Source organism: Chrysemys picta, unplaced genomic scaffold (genome assembly GCF_011386835.1).
Source record: "Chrysemys picta bellii isolate R12L10 unplaced genomic scaffold, ASM1138683v2 scaf252, whole genome shotgun sequence".
NCBI lineage: Eukaryota > Metazoa > Chordata > Testudines > Emydidae > Chrysemys > Chrysemys picta.
The window spans coordinates 1-13612 of NW_027052959.1; the positions used below are offsets into that span (position 1 = coordinate 1).

At 58.5% G+C, this 13612-nt stretch overlaps 2 protein-coding genes across 3 annotated transcripts in view; one reads left to right on the forward strand and one right to left on the reverse strand.

Moving 5' to 3' along the window:
• Window positions 1-58: 58 nt before the first annotated feature.
• On the forward strand, window positions 59-7092 carry LOC135978420 (kinesin-like protein KIF21B). 2 transcript variants are annotated; one of them, XM_065579366.1, is made up of 5 exons: window positions 59-563; window positions 1368-1485; window positions 1830-2000; window positions 3524-3723; window positions 5099-5288. In XM_065579366.1, the coding sequence occupies exons 1-5, from the start codon at window positions 514-516 to the stop codon at window positions 5151-5153; spliced, it is 594 nt and encodes a 197-aa protein (XP_065435438.1). In that variant the 5' UTR covers window positions 59-513; the 3' UTR covers window positions 5154-5288. The 2 variants fall into 2 exon arrangements, with proteins under 2 accessions (XP_065435438.1, XP_065435439.1); XM_065579367.1 differs by lacking the exon at window positions 3524-3723 and having other exon boundaries at window positions 63-563; window positions 5099-7092.
• Window positions 7093-9131: 2039 nt separating this feature from the next.
• LOC135978421 (maestro heat-like repeat-containing protein family member 7) overlaps window positions 9132-13612 on the reverse strand; it is a 45528-nt gene continuing 41047 nt past the window's right edge. Inside the window, exon 22 of the mRNA XM_065579368.1 lies at window positions 9132-9169. Within this exon, the coding sequence (XP_065435440.1) occupies window positions 9132-9169 (38 nt within the window). The remainder of the gene's footprint in view (window positions 9170-13612) is intronic.

A 13612-nucleotide genomic window follows, 5' to 3' on the forward strand; every position in this document is an offset into this window, starting at 1 on the left:
GCCTGTCAACATCAACTCCAGGCCAGGGGTGGGGTTTGTGTCGCTCCGCCCCGGGCGTGGAGCTGGCATGCCTGCTGGTACGGGTCTGGCTGGCTGCGCGGCAAGGCACCTCCCTTGGGTGCCGAAAGGTGCTGCCTGGGTCACCCTTGCTGTGCCGTTGCTCCCGGCTTGAGGGGACGTGGGACTGAGCGGGGGGATCTCATCCTGGCACCACTGGCACTGCATATGGCCAGGAAGTGGCGTTGCTTTCCCCTATAGATGGCTGGGGACAGACGCTGTCCAGCCTTCTAATCAGTCCACAATGGGCTAGATCTTCCATTCCACATTGTGTAAATTGCCCCCTTCCCTCCCCCAAGAGTCTCTGCCTTGAGGCTCACCTGTTTGTCTCTTTGGCTTAGCTCTTCAGGTCAGGTGATCTCTGGGGATGCCTGTGCTGGGACCACCACCCGCACCATCGCCAGCGTGCAGGGCGAGCACCAGATCAACCAGATCGCACTCAACCCCACCGGCACCATGCTCTACGCTGCCGCTGGGAACTCTGTCCGCATCTGGGAGCTCAACAGGTCCGGGCGGGGCTAACTCGGGCCCCCAGGCAGGGGCAGCTCTTGTGGGGAGGCAGACGGGTGCTGCGTAGGCAGAGGGAGCAGTCGTTCTGGGCTGAGCGGGGGCCCGCTCCCTCCCGGCTGGAAGCTGTGTTATTGAGGCAGGGGCGGATTTGGACTGGCACCGGGGGAAGCTGCACTGGCACAAACCCCAACGTGGAGCAGCTTAGCTTGTTTGTCTTGGGCTTTGCACTACATCAGCCCCAGCAGCTGCTGATCACGCCCAAGGGGGGCTGAAAGTAGGACCCAGTGCTCCTCTCCCAGCTGCAGCCCTTAGGGCAGGGGTGGGGAACCTTTTCTCTGTCACTGGCCATTGACCCACAGAAAAAATCAATCACGGGCCACTTACCTGCTGGGGGGCGTGGAGGCTTGGGGCTTCCCCTGCAGCGGGTGGTGGGAGAGGGCGCCACGGGCCAGATGAAATTAACTAACGGGCTGGATCCAGCCTGCGGGCCGTAGCTTTCCCCGCCCCTGCCTTAGGAGATCGGTGGACAAGCCGGTCACCCCCTGACACCGCATCTGAGCCCAGCTCCCTGCCCCTAGCCCAAGGCCACAGTCACGGCCCATGGTGCTGAGGGATGTGGTATCCCTGAGATTGCTCCGTGCTCTGCGCCCCGGAGCCCGAGGTCCCCACTTCTGCTTGGGATGGTGGAGAGGGGCCTGGGGCTGGGAGGGTCCCTGCTGGGAGCCTTGGAGACTGGGCCAGCGAAGGGCCTGCAGGAACGAGCGCCTCCTGCTGAGCGCACCCCGGGCTCCTGCTTGTAGGTTGCAGCCTATCGGGAAGCTGACCGGCCACATCGGGCCTGTGATGTGTCTCACTGTGAACCAGACTGCGAGCAACCATGACCTGGTCGTCACCGGCTCCAAGGATCACTACGTCAAGGTACCCTGGGACCCTCCCTCCCTCCCGCTCACAGGCAGCACAAGGGGCCTTTGAGCCCAGGAACCGCTGCTTGTGCCAGCCCTCCCCACCCCCATGCATAGCCGCTCTCCCGTAGGTGCCAGCTACAGGGGCTCGCTGCCCACCAAAGGCCTGGCGAGGAGGGGACATACTGGGTGGTTTTGTCCAGAGCGCCCAGCGTCGGCCTAACTCTGCTCCCATGGTGGGCAGGAAGGAGCCATTCTGTTGATCTCAGCGGGCTGTTGCTGGCCTAATGACCTGAGAGCGACTGGTCTCCTTTGCCACCGGCGTTCACAGCAGCTGCCCTCCGGGCTGTTGCCTTGCAGATGTTTGAGATTGCGGACAGCGTGGTGGGGAACGTCGGCCCCACCCATAACTTCGAGCCCCCGCACTACGATGGCATCGAGTGTCTGGCCATCCAGGGCGACGTGCTCTTCAGCGGCTCCGGGGACAACGGGATCAAGAAGTGGGACCTGGAGCAGCAGGAGCTCCTCCAGGTACGGAGGGGGACGAGCAGGAAGGCCCTGCTGCTGTGCGGGGGGCAGAGAGATGGGCTAGACCCGCAGCGTGCCGTTTCGAGGGCCAGTGCCAGGGTCTGGAGCGAGGACTTAGAACCTGCTGGAGAGTCGCTGTCCAGTCTGGAGCGTGCTCCCGCCATCCTGGGGGCAGAGGATCAGAGAGCAGACACAGAGACCCCATCCCTACGTTGCACATGGGGCCTCCAGGCAATGGAAGAGCCCCGGGGGTTGCAAACGACAGTGGCTGGCAGGGTGGGTCCCGAAGGCAGTTTACAGCCGTGGGCAATGCACGGTAGCCAGTTCTATAGGGCTGGGTCCCACCTGCTGCGGTTAAAGGGCTCAGTGGCCTATGGGGAAGGGGGACAGGTTGGTCTAGGGGTAGATAGCGCTCGGCGTTGTCCCTATTTCTGACCCGGTGAGTGTGGCTGTCTGGTCTCCGGGCCCCACAGGCCGCGGTGCCTGGCTCTCCAGGTCAGTGGTGGCGCGCTGCAGTGTGGGGATGGCCTCCGGTGGGTCTGGGATAGAGCAGCAGCCGAAGGGGGCGTGCAGGCCGGTGCTGGGAGGCAGGAGGTCTGGCTCTGCCATGAGACTTGGCTAACATTTCAGAGGCCTCCATTGATTTTTTATTTATTTATTTATTTATTTTTTTGGTGGTGGGGGGCTCTGTTTTGGAGAACCTACCATGTGCCCGCCCGGGGCTGGGTTGTTCAGAGGAGCTGGGCACTGTGGGAGTCAAGGGGAGCAGTGGGGGCTCCGCCCCTCTGAGAATGGGGTGGTCGGGGTGTCCCCCAAAATGGAGCTGCCCAGAGCTAGTCACCATTTGTGGCTGTGTGACCCTCCCCCACAGTCTCTCCCCTATGAAATGAGGCTAATGCTCATTTTTCTTCCCACTGGAGCACTGAGGATTGATGGCAGACAAATAATTAGAGAGATGGGGGGTGAGGGGGAATCTCTTTTATTGGACCAGCTCCTGTGGGTGGAAGGGACAAGCTTTCAAGCCCCACCCTGGAAGAAGAGCTGAGTTTGCAGACTTGTCCCTTCCCCTCCCTCCCCCCGAAATTGGTCCAATCAAAGAGATTCTCTCCCCCGTCTTGTGTGTCTCGTATCCTGGTTGCCAGCTCGGTTTGGATTGATTAGAGCTTGGAGATCCCCTGGTCAATCCCAATGAGCAATTGTCTCCTGGGGCGGAGCCCTCTTCTCTCCTGCTGAGCTGCTTCTGTAGCTCACCAGAGTCCCCTTGTCTTGAATTCAAATCCTCGGCTGCTGCTTGATGAGAAATCGAGCGGAGCTTAAAAATTCCAGCTCTCAGCCACGGTACAGATGTGGGGGGTTTGTCTCAGCCCATTACAGAGCCAGCAGCCAGCTGCAAACCCAGCATCTGGCTCTGGCTGCTGGCCTGACCCTGCCCTGGAGCTCAGGGGGCAGTTTGGGTCTTGATGGCCCCGGCTGGCAGCGTGGATCGTGGGCGCTCACTGGCTCTGCCCTGTCTCTGTGCCTGCCAGGAAATCCCCAAGGCGCACAAGGACTGGGTCTGCGCCCTGGCCTTCGTCCCCGGCCGCCCCATGCTGCTGAGCGCCTGCCGCGGGGGCGTGGTGAAGGTCTGGAACGTGGAGAACTTCACACCCGTTGGGGAGATCAAGGGCCATGACAGCCCCATCAATGCCATCTGCACCAATTCCAAGCACATATTCACTGCTTCCAGGTGAGGGCAGTGGGTAAGGCTAGGCCCCTGCGGCATGGGGGAGGGAGATCTGACCCCCAACTCACCCCAGTGCAGCAGAGCTGCAGGAGCTCTCCAAACCCACTGTTGCTCCCCCCATGTGGCAGGGCCTGGAAAGGCACTGGGAGCGAGGGATGGGAACAGCGCCGGAACCGGGCTGCAGGCGGTTTGGTGTGGGGCAGCAGTCGGCTGCAGGGCCCCCAACCCCTCCCCATCTAGCCTCTCGTCTCCTCCATCTCTCAGCCATTGTTAGGTCGCCCCACAGTGAGGCTCTTCTGCCCCATCCAGTTATGCCAAGCGCTGGTCCTGCCCTGCCCCGCCATGCTTTTGGGATGCTCTTGCCAGCTCCTTTGATGTGCCGGGACAAGCCAGACCTGGTGCTGCTGGCCCTGCCACCCTCAGCGCAGAGAACGGACTTCCTGCCAACCGGGCACCAGCTCCTCCTCGACGGCGCCTTGTGCATCTCCAATGAGAGCACCACCGCCCCCTCCTTCCGCTCCCTGGCCCCTGTGCACAGCCCTGGCCCCCAGAGGGGGTCCCCGGGTTCACAATGTCTCTGGCACCGTCTCTGATCTCCTCTTTTCCAACCATGTCCCTTTTCTCCTTTCCTTTCTCTTCCCCCCCCCCCCTCTGTTTCTCTCTGTGCCGCAGTGACTGCCAGGTAAAGCTATGGACTTACGTGCCTGGGCTCACCCCCTGCCTTCCTCACCACGTCGTTGCCATAAAGGGGCGTGCCACTAGCCTGCTTTGACCCTCCTTCTGCTCTCTCTGGCTCTCACCCCCTCTCTGGCTCTCTCTCCTTTCCTTTCTCTGTCTCTTCTCTCTCCACTCTGGTCTCAGCTGCTTCTTAACAGTATGAGATTCTTTTGGATTTTCCCCCCATGTAGAGCTCTTTGCAAGAGGAGACTGTCCTCTTGCCCCCCACCTCCCAGTCCCCCAGGTGATTGGATCCAGCGGCCAGCTCGGGGCTGCATGGGGTTTGCCCATCTGACTACTGCTCCTCCTGGGCCACTGCTGGGGGAATTCCCGCCCCATCCCCACTCCCCACTGCGTCACTGGCCACTGCCAGTGAGGTGCCACTGGCTGAGCCTGCGCTCTGGCAGAGTGCCCCGTTACTGGCGCTCTGGGGGATTATCCCGCTGGCGGGCAGCTGGGCGCATCTGCTCCCTCCTTGCGCCGGTGCCCGCCCGCTTGGGGCACAGCGGCCTTGCTCTCCTGGGCTGCAGCGTGATGCATTTGGGGACGGGGGAGTTGGGGGCAGGGCGTGGCCTGTAGCTGATTGTCTCGCTGTGCTGCCTCTCCCAGCTGGGGCGGGGGCAGCCCCCGGCCTTACTTCCTTTCTCTCTTCCTTCCCCAGCGACCTGACAGTGAAGCTCTGGAGCTGGAGAAGATTGCTGAACGGCCCGACCTAGGCACTGGAAAGGCCGGAGCCAGGGCGACTGTCAGGCTCCCTGGCGGGCCCAGGCCCCAGCCCCTCTCCCTGGCTGTGAAGAGCTGGGAGCGGCCTGGCCTGTGTGTGCTCCAGTTTCCAGGACTCTGGGGTGACGGCGTCTCAGCTGGGGCTTTGTGAACTGCCCGCTTCCACGGCTAGGGGGCGTCGTTCCCGTCCAGCCCCACGCTGGGTTTCCATGATGCACAGGGCTTTCTGCTGACCAGGGCGTGGCCAGGCAATGCTTCGGGACATGGCCTTGCCAGCCACGGGGAGGCTCCCAAGCTGAGAGACTCAACGGGATCATTCCAATCTGTCCCACAGCCCGTTCAGCAGCCCCAGATCCTGGATGTGCGAGAGGGATCCTGCCACCTGCATCCTGCTGCTGGCCTCTGCACCTCCTGGGTGCCTGGGGTCTCATTCCTTCTGCAAGCGGCTGCAGGCCCCTCTCCACGCTTCGTCGTTCAGCAGAGCTGGGATCTGCCGGCCGGTACCGAAATACGGAGAGGGCTTGTGTGCTGCCGACCCCAGCCTAGCACCAGCAGGGTGCATGGAGCCCCGTTCGCAGCACTGGCTGTGGTACCATCCTGGAGCTGGGACTCACTCTGTCCCATCTGCTACCATGTGTGCTGCAGGGGCAGGGCTGACTAAGGTCTAGCACCCCACGGCTCACCCCTTTCAGGCCCCCAATTAGCTGTTAGCACCGTAGAGCCAGAGTGCTAGCCCGGTTCCCACTAATCACTGGTGACAGGGCACAGTGTCCACTTCAGAAGCTGACTCCTTTAGCCCCCAAAGCCTTGGGGGAAGCCTGTGGTTCCGACAGGTCCCATCCCTTATGCTCCTCAGGACACAGTAGTAACCCCCCTTCTGAGGGCCCCGTTCTGCAGCCCTTATGTTGGGCAGGGCCGTGGGCCTGCAGCAGGAGACTTTGCTTGGCAGCGCTCCCCAGCATAAGGGTTACAGACCTGGGGCCGCACTACTCGGAAGGTGGAGTCTCATGAGCAACGGGGTGTCCCAGCACTGACTCTCTCCCAGGACCCTGTTTCCTTCCTGGTCCTTTACACTCAGCCCTTCCACCTCCCGCTGACCCCCATTTCAGGTACGATCCCCCAAAGAGCACAAGGGTCAGTTTTTTCTCTAAGCTGACAGCGTCTCCCATGCCACCACCCCCTTCAGCCCTAGAAACAAAGTCACTTGCTTTAAGATTCCAAGGCAAAGTTTCTCTCTGGCCAGAGCTGGGTTGTGGGACCCAGGGGAGTAGGACAAATGGCCTTCATCGGTGGCATCTTCAAAGGCAGTGGGCCATTGGCACTGGGACTGACCCAGAGCGGGGCTCGTTCCACCCCTCCCTGCCATACCCCAAAGTTCCACCCCGTGATTCTTCTGGTGCCCAGCCCTGCAACTCTTAGCTGAATTGTCCCATGCCTCACCCTGTTCGTCCAGGGGCTCCTCCACCTTCCACTACAGCCCTGCTTTACCCTGGGACAATGCCCAGCCTGGGGTGTAGTCTGTCTGCATGATCCCCACCAGGCACTGGCAGGAGCACTGCTTTACATTAAGGTTCTTTTGGTGATGGGCTAACCTTACCCCTGTCCTGCATTTCCAGTGTGAACAGCTGTAGATGGAAACCCAGACAGTAGAGATGGAGCAGGACTAACCGTGGTCACTTTGTCTAGCTCTCACCCTGTGTCTATACTACAGAAGTGTTGCAAACAGCAGGTGCATTTTCCTGCCCGGATAGGATTTTGAAGATGTTAACGCTTGCTACGGCTTTCTCGCTGTATGGGTTGTGGGATCCATTGGAGCGGTCTGTGTTCTGTGTACAGGAGAAGATGTGTAGATCTTTTATACCTCGATGTATTACTGTAATTACAATTATCTAATCAATAAAATGAATAAAAGCATTAAAGTACATCAAAAAACATCAAAATGAAACAGAGGATTGCTATGTACAGGGTGGGAGATTGCATGTGAGTGATGTTTGTCCATCGTTATCGATGAAGACCTCAACCACTCATTCTTTCGATGACCGGGCTCTGTACGTCTGAAGATGACTGATCAGTCCGATTCGAGCGTGGAACGTCCTGTCACATGTCGGGCAGACATGTAATGGCACTGTCGATGATGTACAAGCAGCTCTGGACTTGCGCAGCTCACGCTTTTTTTCAGCCTCAGCAATTCGCCTCGCCTCAGAGGTATTACTGCCTGTGTGAATGAATGTATAGCCACAGCCTGACTGGGACAGCTGTCCTTCGTTAGCAAGGCGAGTTTCGCTAAGGGCTGCAATGTCAATGTTGTAGCGTGCGAGCTCTCTAGCGACACGTGCTTTTCTTCTCTCCGGTCTATCTGCCGTGATGTTGTCCAGTAACGTGTGCACATTCCATGTGCCAATAGTGATCGGTGTCACTCTGTTTTGTTTTTATACGACCGCTTTTGTGGGATCCCCGCCAGCCGCGGTATGCTGGCCAGGGTAAGGTGAAGCAGGCAATGTTTAAGGCACCTTTTCTAGCCCCCTCCTCATTCTAGGGAGGTGAGCAGTGCAATCCTGAATAGGGCTGCTCAGTCGCTCAAGAAGATGCCGAGCCCCACTGCTGCTTCGGTCAGTGAGGAACGACCATTATGCCTGAGCCGCCTGTGTGCGGGTCCGCAGCTACAGCTCCCAGTGTATCCACACCTGCTGCTTCGTCGCTCGCCCATCGCCACAGGACTTGATATGATGTAATAGGATACGATATTATGTCGAGACTTGCGCATGAATTGGATTAAAGTGAGGGAGAGTTGCGCGACGTCAGCCTCACTCTCTCTTCCCAGTTCCTATCTGTATCCAGTGGCAAGACAGAAGTCGAGACGGCTGGAGATAGGGCAGGGCGCAGTGGATGACCAGGACGCCTACGTGTCTTGTCGTGCTCTTAAGCGTTCCACAACGCTTGCTGTCATCGCCTTCCTGACCATTGAACCAGGTTGCCTCAGTCAGCCAGATCCAGCCTTCGCATGCAATGGGTAGACAGGCCCTAACTCACAGAGAGTCTCATACTCATCGGCTACCCTCACCTGGTTTAGCCCACCGGTCGAGACGGTCTCCGGGGTGTGGCCGCTGTCACATGCTGACAGCTACTTGGAGCCACAGGTGAGAGCTGGGTATTGTCAAGTGGGGACCAAAGTGGATGAGCTACTCCTAGGAGTACGACTGCTCCCCCATCAGAGGTACTACCCCTCCCTGACAACCCCATGTGAGTAGGTAACCGCTCGATAGCTTTCATCACCATATAGTTTTTGACAGGTTACCACACCCCATCCCCATTGCCGGCGCCGTCCCCATTTTTCTGTGTTTTGCCGGGGGAAGGTTGCGTGCTTGTGTTTTGACATATTTAGAGAAAAAAGTATGAAAGACTAGAAAAAGAGGCTGTAAGGGGTTTGCAGCTCCCTCCCCGTCCGTCTGGGCAGGAGACAACACTAGGGTGACCAGACGTCCCGATAAAATCGGGACCGTCCCGATACTTAGGTATTTGTCCCGCGTCCCGATTGATCTTCGGTCGGGACGCTGCACTCCGCTTTTTTTTTTTTTTCTCCGCCGGCAGCACTCGGCTGTTCTCGGCTTTTTTTTTCTTCTCCTCTGACTGCCAGCAGCACTCAGCTGTTCTCCGTTGGTTCCCCCCCCCCCCTCTTAAAAACCAGAGGCTGAAGGGATGCATACCTAAGGAAGGGTGCATAATCTCCTCTGACTGCCCATAGCACTCCGCTGTTCTCAGCTCCCGCCCCCGACTGCCGGCAGCACTGGGCCACAGTAGGGAATTGGGAGAGGGAGCTGTTTGTGTCCTTATACCGGCAGCACTCAGTTTTTTGGGTTTTTTTGCTCCACCAGTGACCCCCCCCCACCCCCCTTGTGTCCCGATATTTTCTTCCTGTCATCTGGTCACCCTAGACAACGCCCCTCGCTATGATACTTCTGGGATACCTTGGTTCAGGGGAAAATTAGCTCAGTGTTAATGGGGTTCAGGCCTGCAGTCAGACCGAGCAAAGATAGAGAGTCTGTGTCACAGGGCAACGGTGAGGGATGATCTCTTCCGGCCTCTAAGTGCCCTCTACAGGCTGGTGTCTCGCCTGCCGCTGGTCCCCGGTGTACCTCCCAAACCCCGGTACCCCTCTACGTCAGGGTCCTGCCCCCGGCAGTAACCCACTATCTGGGTGTCCAGGGGAACCCCCAACCCTCTAACCACACCTTGCCTCAGTGGCTACTGCCAGTCACTGTCTAGCCCCCGCTCACTGGGGCGGACTGCAGTATATAAACCACGCATCAGCGGCAAGGGGGGTTGGACCAGCTGCCTCTGCCTATCTCTCGGGTGCCCCTCTGCAGCCCGAGTACCTTTTGTAGGTGTAAGAGTATCCGGACTCACCCCTGCGGCACCTCCTGCTGGTCGTCCAGGGAATTAGCTCTCCAGCCTCTGGAGCGCCCTCTGCAGACCAGTGATCCGCCTGTCCTCTGCATGCAGGCTCCCGTGTCCTTCCCAGGACCCCGGTGCCCCTTGCTCTGGGTGCTGCCCCCTGGCAGTACCCACACATGCTAGGTCTCCCCTCCCAGGTGAACCCCTACCCACTAACCCCACCTCACCTCAGGATAAGGCCACTGCCAGTCACCAGCTAGCCCCCACTCTCTGGGGCAGACTGCAGTATAAGCCACTCCTCATCGGCAAGGTTGGGTTCGGACCTGCTGCCTTGGCTTGGGCTGCCCTCTGCAACCCCCAGTACCCCTTGGCCTATTACCAGGCCACAGCCTGGGGCTATCCAGGCTGGAGCTCCCCAGCTCCTCAGCCTTTCCCCAGCCCTGCTCCACTCAGGTATCCTGTCTAGCTCCCTGCAGTCAGGCCCGTCTCTCTCTGCACTCAGAGAGAGACTCTTGAGCTCCTGGGTCCCAGCCTTCTTATACAGGCCAGCTGGGGCCTGATTGGGGCATGGCCCAGCTGTGGCTACTTTCCCAATCAGCCCAGTAGCTTTTCCCTTTGCCCCAGCCCTCTGCCAGGGCTGTTTTAAACCCCTCAGGCAGGAGTGGGGTAGCCACCCTGCTACACACACCCCCACCTCAAGATCCCCTCCACCGGGGGGGTAGGGTGTCTGTCTATCCCTAACGCCCCAGCACTCCTCTCAGTTGGGCCCGCAGGAAATCCCTCTCTGCTTGCAGGCTGTCCAGTGCAAGGAGCAGCTGCTCACTTCCTCCATAGTTTGGGTTCCCATGGTTGCCTTTTCAGCTCCCCCATGGGATCCTAGGTTTGTCTGGGGCCTCCCTGCCCCTGACAATCCCCTCTGTGGGGCCCTGGTCGTCACCACCCCCTCCTTCGGGGCAGTCTCAGACCCGGCCCGATCCTCTGGCCTCCCCCTCCGTCTCTGGGGGCTAGGCCGCTTTCCCCGGCGCCCCTTGTGGCAGAGGAGGCACAGCCAGTGCTCACCCCTGCCCACCTCAGGGCTAGCCTGGGCCCTGCGAGTTCCGTGAGGGCACTCCCCCTTCTTGTGCCCTGGCTCCCCACAGGCCCAACACAATTGGAGCCCCCCTGTTGGCTTCACAGGGGGCACTCGAGTCGGTCCATGGTCTGTCTCTGGCACAGCCCTTCCTTCAGGGCTCGCCTGGGCCCTGTGAGGGCACACCCTCTTCAAGTGTCCTGGTTCTCCACAGGCCCAACAGTTCTTTGACCTTGGCACCGGCCTCCTGCCCAAGGTGCCTGGACCCCAATGAGATCCTTGTGCCCTCCCCTGCAGCAGCTGGAGCAGCCTGCCTTGCTGCTTGGCGAGACGGGCCACACGGGCTCTCCAATAATAGTCCTTCATGGTTTTCTCCACCTTCGGTTCTCAAGTCTCTGCATTGGGCAATAGTCCACAGTCCTTGCCTTGGCCCCTTGTGTCACGGGTGGACCGCTATACCCGCATTCTCCACCATATGTAAGAGTATCCGGACTCACCCCTGTGGCGCCTCCTGCTGGTCGTCCAGGGAATTAGCTCTCCAGCCTCTGGAGCGCCCTCTGCAGGCCAGTGATCCGCCTGTCCTCTGCACTCAGGCTCCCGTATCCCTCCCAGGACCCCGGTGCCCCTTGCTCTGGGTGCTGCCCCCTGGCAGTACCCACACACGCTAGGTCTCCCCTCCCAGGGGAACCCCCACCCACTAACCCCACCTCACTTCAGGATAAGGCCACTGCCAGTCACCAGCTAGCCCCCACTCTCTGGGGTAGACTGCAGTATAGGCCACTCATCATCGGCAAGGTTGGGTTCGGACCTGCTGCCTTGGCCTAGCCCTGGGCTGCCCTCTGCAACCCCCAGTACCCCTTGGCCTATTACCAGGCCACAGCCTGGGGCTATCCAGACTGGAGCTCCTCAGCCTTTCCCCAGCCCCGCTCCACTCCAGTACCCTGTCTAGCTCCCTGCAGCCAGGCCCTTCTCTCTCTGCACTCAGAGAGAGACTCTTGAGCTCCTGGCTCCCAGCCTTCTTATACAGGCCAGCTGGGGCCTGATTGGGGCATGGCCCAGCTGTGGCTACTTCCCCAATCAGCCCAGTAGCTTTTCCCTTTGCCCCAGCCCTCTTCCAGGGCTGTTTTAAACCTCTCAGGCAGGAGCGGGGTAGCTACCCTGCTACAGTAGGCCTTTATCTAGGCCTGCAGCCTGGGGTTTTGCCCAGAGCCCTCAATCAGGGCGGGGCGGCAATCGAGAAGGGGCTGTGGCCTACAGGCAGGCAGGCAGAGCAACAGAAGGTCCATTTGCCTGGCCACTGATCAGGGTGGGGCAGCAAGCAAGTAGGGGGGCTCTGACCTACAGTCCAGCAGAGCTGTGGCAGTCTAGGGGAGGTTACCTCTCTGGTGGGAGAGTCAGCACAACCGTCTGGCATCCGGATTCAGGTGGGAGCCAGACCAATGCAGGCCTCCTGACAACCAGGTGGGGAGGCTACCACTCCTGACGTTGGGTTGCCGGGGGTAGGGGAACCCAGGCCCTCCCACTCACCTACGTCCCATCCCAGGGCCCTAATAGAAGCGGAGTGGCCTGCCACTGGGTCAGCGGGGAAAATCCAACTGCAACACACTGGCCGGCTTGTAGTCAATGACACAGCTGAATCTGATTTGGCTTCCCTGGGCTCCTTCCTACACGACCATTCTCTGTGTACATGGGTTCCAGGGTTGTTGTTTGCTTTGGACCACGAAAAAGTTCAAGGAGCTGAGATTACAGAAAAGTCCCATAAAATGTAAAAGGGCTTAAAGCCAATGGGGTTCTCTCTCTCCCTCTTTCTCTCTCCACATACACCACATCTATCTATCTACCCCCATACACCCCCACATCTGTCTATCTCCATACACCACATCTGTCTATCCCCATACACCCCCTCTATCTATCTAGCTACATACTCCATAGACTCATAGACTTTAAGGTCAGAAGGGACCATTATGATCATCTGGTCTGACCCCCTGCATGCTGCAGGCCACAAAACCGTCCCTACCCTTCCCTTGACTCTGCTGATGAAGTTCCCAAATCCTGTGTTTTAGTGACTTCAATTGGCAGAGAACCCTCCTGCTAGCGATCCCTGCCCCATGCTGCGGAGGAAGGCGAAAAACCTCCAGGGCCTCAGCCAATCTACCCTGGAGGAAAATTCCTTCCTGACCCCAAATATGGCGATCAGTAATACCCCGAGCATGTAGGCAAGAGTCTCCGGCCTGACCCTTGCTAGCCATTATACTATTTACCTACTATTGCTCGGTATTCCTCAGCTAATATGTTTTATCATTAAACCATTCCCTCCATAAACTTATCTAACTTAATCTTAAAACCAGACAGGTCCCTCGCCCCCACCGTTTCCCTCGGAAGGCCGTTCCAATATTTCACCCCTCTGACGGTCAGAAACCTTCGTCTAATTTCAAGCCTGAACTTCCCCACGGCCAGTTTATATCCATTCGTTCTTGTGTCCACATTAGTACTAAGCTGGAATAATTCCTCTCCCTCCCTTGTATTTATCCCTTTGATATATTTAAAGAGAGCAATCATATCCCCCCTCAGCCTTCGTTTTGTCAGACTAAACAACCCGAGCTCCTCCAGTCTCCTTTCATACGACAGGTTTTCCATTCCTCTGATCATCCTAGTGGCCCTTCTCTGCACCCGTTCCAATTTGAGTTCATCTTTTTTAAACATGGGAGACCAGAACTGCACACAGTACTCCAAATGAGGTCCACCAGCGCCTTATACAACGGAAGCAGCACCTCCTTATCCCTACTAGATATGCCTCGCCTAATGCATCCCAAGACCGCATTGGCTTTTTTCACCGCCACGTCACATTGTCGACTCATAGTCATCCTCCGGTCTACAAGAACCCCTAGGTCCTTCTCCTCTTCCGTTACTTCTAACCAATGCGTCCCCAGCTTGTAACTAAAATTGTTGTTAGTCATCCCTAAATGCATCACCTTACACTTTTCACTATTA

Coding starts and splice junctions, on each gene's coding strand:
- LOC135978420 (XM_065579366.1), top strand. CDS start 514: ATGCTCTACGCTGCCGCTGGGAACTCTGTCCGCATCTGGGAGCTCAAC. Junction 564..1,367: donor CGCATCTGGGAGCTCAACAG/GTCCGGGCGGGG, acceptor TCCTGCTTGTAG/GTTGCAGCCTATCGGGAAGC. Junction 2,001..3,523: donor AGCAGCAGGAGCTCCTCCAG/GTACGGAGGGGG, acceptor TGTGCCTGCCAG/GAAATCCCCAAGGCGCACAA.